This window comes from Myotis davidii, unplaced genomic scaffold, assembly GCF_000327345.1.
Source record: "Myotis davidii unplaced genomic scaffold, ASM32734v1 scaffold1265, whole genome shotgun sequence".
Taxonomy (NCBI): Eukaryota; Metazoa; Chordata; class Mammalia; order Chiroptera; family Vespertilionidae; genus Myotis; species Myotis davidii.
This window is the reverse complement of record NW_006296409.1, coordinates 55,011-59,564: the sequence shown is the minus strand read 5'-3', so window position 1 is coordinate 59,564 and position 4,554 is coordinate 55,011. Positions and strand designations below refer to the sequence as shown.

General features: G+C 53.6%; 1 protein-coding gene across 1 annotated transcript in view; it reads right to left on the bottom strand.

Annotated features, from left to right (window-relative positions):
- LOC102771941 (leukocyte immunoglobulin-like receptor subfamily A member 6) overlaps positions 1 to 2,098 on the bottom strand; it is a 20,766-nt gene extending 18,668 nt beyond the window's left edge. The window contains exons 1-4 of the mRNA XM_015568922.1: positions 2,065 to 2,098; positions 1,879 to 1,914; positions 1,456 to 1,725; positions 1,009 to 1,311 (exon numbers count right to left, since the gene is read on the bottom strand). Coding sequence (XP_015424408.1) covers positions 1,009 to 1,311; positions 1,456 to 1,725; positions 1,879 to 1,914; positions 2,065 to 2,098 — 643 coding nt within the window. The remainder of the gene's footprint in view (positions 1 to 1,008; positions 1,312 to 1,455; positions 1,726 to 1,878; positions 1,915 to 2,064) is intronic.
- Between the last annotated feature and the right edge of the window lie 2,456 nt (positions 2,099 to 4,554).

Genomic DNA, 4,554 nt, shown 5'->3' with positions numbered 1-4,554 from the left:
CCAGGGCTGATCCCCCCTGTTCCCTCCTCTGAGCTGAGCCTGAGCTGAGGGGTAGGACTGGGTGCCCAGACCCTTGTCTGCCTGTACCTCCCTGTACAGTGTCACCGTCACTGAGGCAGAGGGGACAGGCCCCATAACATCATGTCCTGGGGGGTCCCTGTGAGGCCCCTTTCCCAGGAGGTCAGGGAAGAGCTGACAGGAAATCTAAGCTCTGGGTAAGGATTCTCTCCTTTACACTTAAAGACACCGAAGGCCGGACAGGGGAAGCGGTGTCCAGGTCAACAAATCCACAGGGGCCTGAACCCCTTAACTCCTCATGGTTCAGCCCCTGTCCCCATGGAGGAACCCACCGGACCTCCCCAAGGACTCTCACCTTCCCCTCTGTGGGCCTTACTTAGAGCCTCCTGGGGATGAGGATGACAGGTGAGTGATGGGGGTTGCCTTCTCCCACTTGAGCCCAGCACCCTCTCTCCAGCCTATGCCCCCACATCCCCCTCTGCCATGACCACTCAACCCATCATGTGCCTCAGACCCTGGGACTCCCAGCCCCCCTGGGACACAAGCCCGTCCTTGAGGATCTGGGTCACTCAAACCCCTGACAGACTCTCAGGACTTGCTGGGTGGGCTGTGCTCCCTCTGAGCAGAGCTCCCCGGGACTCACCAGCTGTGGAGGTGGGCCCTTTGGGTTCGGGGCTGGGGCCTCCCGGGGGTCCTGGAAATAAGGATAGAAAGGGGTGAGGCTGGGGATCACTCTGGAGTCTCCAAATCACCCCATCGCTTCTCCTACATCTGCTCTGTGATCCCCGAAGACACTCCCCCCGCCCATTTAACCACTTCCCAACCCAGTTCATGGGGAGGATTCAGCAAAAGTGAAAGGGTCTCTGAGGGCGGATCTCTGCTGGGTGACCAACACTCAGACCCCTCACTCTCCTCCAACCTCAGATGTCTCCTGGGGGCGGGACCCTGAGCTGCCTGTGCTCAAAGAGGATGAGATCAGGGGCCGCTCACCTGAGACCGTTAGATCCAGGGGGTCGCTAGGGTCCGACCACTCCTGGGGTTGCTTCTCAAAATAGCCATAGCATCTGAACGTCCACCTGTGGCTGGGGGTCACAGGGCCCACAGGGAACAGGGCCTGGGACCGCCCACTGGGTTGTTGCTGTGAGTCCACTGTCCAGGAGAGCCTGTGATGTCCTTCCTTAGTCAGAATGAACCTGTCAAATTTATCCACTGAGTCACACTGGAGGGTCACATTCCCTCCTGAGGTCACGACAGGGCTGGGCAGGGCTGAGAGGCTGGGTTTGCTGTAGGATCCTAGGAGACGAGGAGGCAGCATGTTAAATTGGGCTCACACACCCCTCAAATTCCCCCAGGGCTAGGATGCAAAACGGGAGATACCCTGAGAGCAGACTCCCTGAGGGAAGAGCCTGAAACTGGGACCTCTGCGTGCCCTCTCACCTGTCACCACCAGCTCCAGGGAGTCACTGCGTTCTGACCAGCCAGTGGGGCTGAGGTAGTTACAGGTATATCTCTCTGTATACTTTCCTGTAATGAGGAACTTGACCCTCTCTCCAGGCTCCAGGGACTTCTGTCTGTTCAAGTACCTGCCACCTGCATACAGCCGGTACTCCTGAGCCTTCAGGGTCCCCCGACACCAGATGGTCACAGAGGTCCCTGAGTTTATCACAGGGCCTGGCTCAGCCCAGATGGTGGGTTTGGGGAGGGTCCCTAAAAGGAAACCAGAGGCTGCTTTACAAAGACCTTCCCCTGCTGTCATCCCCCAGCTCAGCCCAAGACCCTCTCAACCCAGCACCTCTGTGCTCCCTCCTGAGCCCTAGGGGTGAAGAAAGAGGAGGGACATGGACCCTGCTGAGGACTCACCTGCCTGCACATGGGTCCTCTGGTCCAAACTCAGCCCTGGAAGAGAGTCCCTGTGAGAGATTTGCACCCAGGCGTCTCAGCTGATTCCCTTCCCATCAGGGCCCCATCTACTGGAGCTGCCTGAGCATGGGGGAGTAGGATGGGCAGCCACCCCTCCTACTCCCCCTCCCTGTGACCACAACTGACCGAGGCAGAGAAGAGCAGAGAGGATGGACGTCATGGCGTCTGCTCTGAGGGCTTCTGCTCTGCATATGGAGGAGTCCTGGGCCTGAAGGACAGAGACTCACAGGATGTGGTGAGTCAGGAGCTGCTGCCTCCTTCTGGGTTTACACAGCTGTGGACCCACAGCCATGGAGGGCCCCGCCCTGAGCCTGACTCTGCATCTCCCCAGGATGAGGCTCACATGGAGTCCAGGTTTCAGGAGGCTGGTCAGCAGTGTCTGAGGTCTCATCTGATCCTCAGGGTTTCATGTGTCTGTTGGTCTGACTCCTGTTCAGAGAGGGCGGGACCCAGGATCTGTTCCTGACTCAGCCCCTGAGAGTCTCTCCTAACTGCACACCTGACTGCCTGCCTGCTAACCCCTAACCACCTCCGCCTGCCAGCCTAATCACCCCTAACTGCCCTCCCCTGCTGGTCTGGTTGCCAATAACCACCTCTGCTTCAGCCCCTGCCAACATGGCTTGGTCTGGAGGGGCGTGCAGTCTAATTAGCATATTACCCTTTTATCAGTGTAGATCTCCTGAGCAGATTCCCAGTGGCCTCAGCATTTCCACGACTTTCCCTGATTCAAGGGTCCTGGTAGGTTCACATTCCTGCCAACGCTTCATGTTTCCTGCCTTTTTAATTTTCATTGTTCAGTGTAAGTATTGGTACCACCCTGTGGTTTGATGTACATTTATTTCTTCAATGATTTAAAAGGTCAGCACTTTTTTAAAAAAAAAATTTTAATCCCCACCCCAGGATATTTTTCTTCCATTGATTTGTAAAGAGAGTGAAACCGAGAGAGACAGAGAGGAGAGAGAGGAAAACATTGATGTCCAAGAGACATCAATTGGTTGCATCGCACATGAGGGTTGAGGAGCAAACCTGCAACCATCCCCCTAAGTTCGCGTTCTTGTGTCCTCTTGAAAAAAAAATTCTCTCTCACAGGTTAATAAGATAATTTAGTAAAAGAAATAGTAATTGATTGACTTTTCATGTTTTGGTCTATCGCCCATCTGGCAATGCTTATTGCAAATGCTGTGAGGCAGGTAAGATGTTCACCGTGTCCTAGAGACTCACCCTCTGGCCCAGCGCCATGCAATGGAAAGGCCATGACCTCCCCACTGAACGGTCCAGGTGACTCCACACAAGGGGTCTGACCTGGAGTCTTCCTTCTTCTCCTTTGGAAGAGGCATCTCTTCCTTTCAATTTCTCAAACCTCCACTGTCTCCATCTGCATTGAATGGCTGGTTTCATCTCCTCCATATCTCAGTCGAGAGGAATTCTCACCATCTTTGTGGGGAAGGTATTGGTTTTGCTGAGAAGTCAAGGGGAAAAGTAGCCTGCTCAAGTGTTGTTCAACCATTCAGGATGTGGAGCACCACTATTGATATTCAATGTGTCTGGGTGTGTTGCTGCCTTGGAACTGGACTCCCATGAATGATATTCTTGTCTGAATCCTGAAGAGTCTCCACAGTTTGAAGAGGAGAGTGACACCCGGCATCAAAGGTGCTCTGAAGGGGCAGAAATGACTCAGATTATTGGCCCCCGGGACATGGAGACATCCCGCTTCTCACAGAGACAGAAAGTCAGGTAGAACCTGTGTGAGATGTAGGACCTGCATCCCAGGACCAGGAGGAGGCATTGAGCTTCCTGTGGGAGCAGATGCATCTTGCACAGCCCCCAGGCTCCTCCCTCCCCCACTCCTGGGCTCACTGTCCTGAGGGCCCCTTGGTGTCCCCAGTCAACAAGGCAGGGAGGGAGGTCACCTTCACACCCTCAAGGCAGCTGTCACGTCCACCACCTTCCTGAGCTCTGAGCTCCACAGCCTCACTCCCTTCTCCAGTTCACCCTCCACCCCCGCCCTTGCCACTCCCTTTCAGAAACTGTTTATGCGTAAAGCCTTCCATGGTCCTCACTGTCTTCAGGGTGAATCCAGGCTCTTCCGTCTGAACTCAAGGCTGATCATGACCATCCAGATGTGACCCTCCCACCTCAGCTCTCACCTCTGCTTCCCTCAGACAGATGGGTATAGCTGCCCATGAACACACACACACTCACACACTCATACACATGCACATTCATACACACACTCACACATACACTCATACACACACACAGTCACAAGCACACATGGTATTTCATATTTTTCATTTCATAGGGGTTTTTTGGGGGGGTAAATATATTTTATTGATTTTTTTGCAGAGAGGAAGGGAATCAAACCGAGAACCCAAAGCCATGACAAGGGTCCACCAACAAGCATATCAACTCATCTCACATTATTACTAAAATAAACCTGTTTTTGGAACCACTGTGATTCTTGAGCAAACACAAAAACTGCCCTTGACTGGAATCGAACCTGGGACCCTTCAGTCCGCAGGCTGATGCTCTATCCACTGAGCCAAAGCAGTCAGGGCTCATTTCATAGGTTTTATGTGTAATAGTTACATTATCATTTAATCTAAAACATTCATT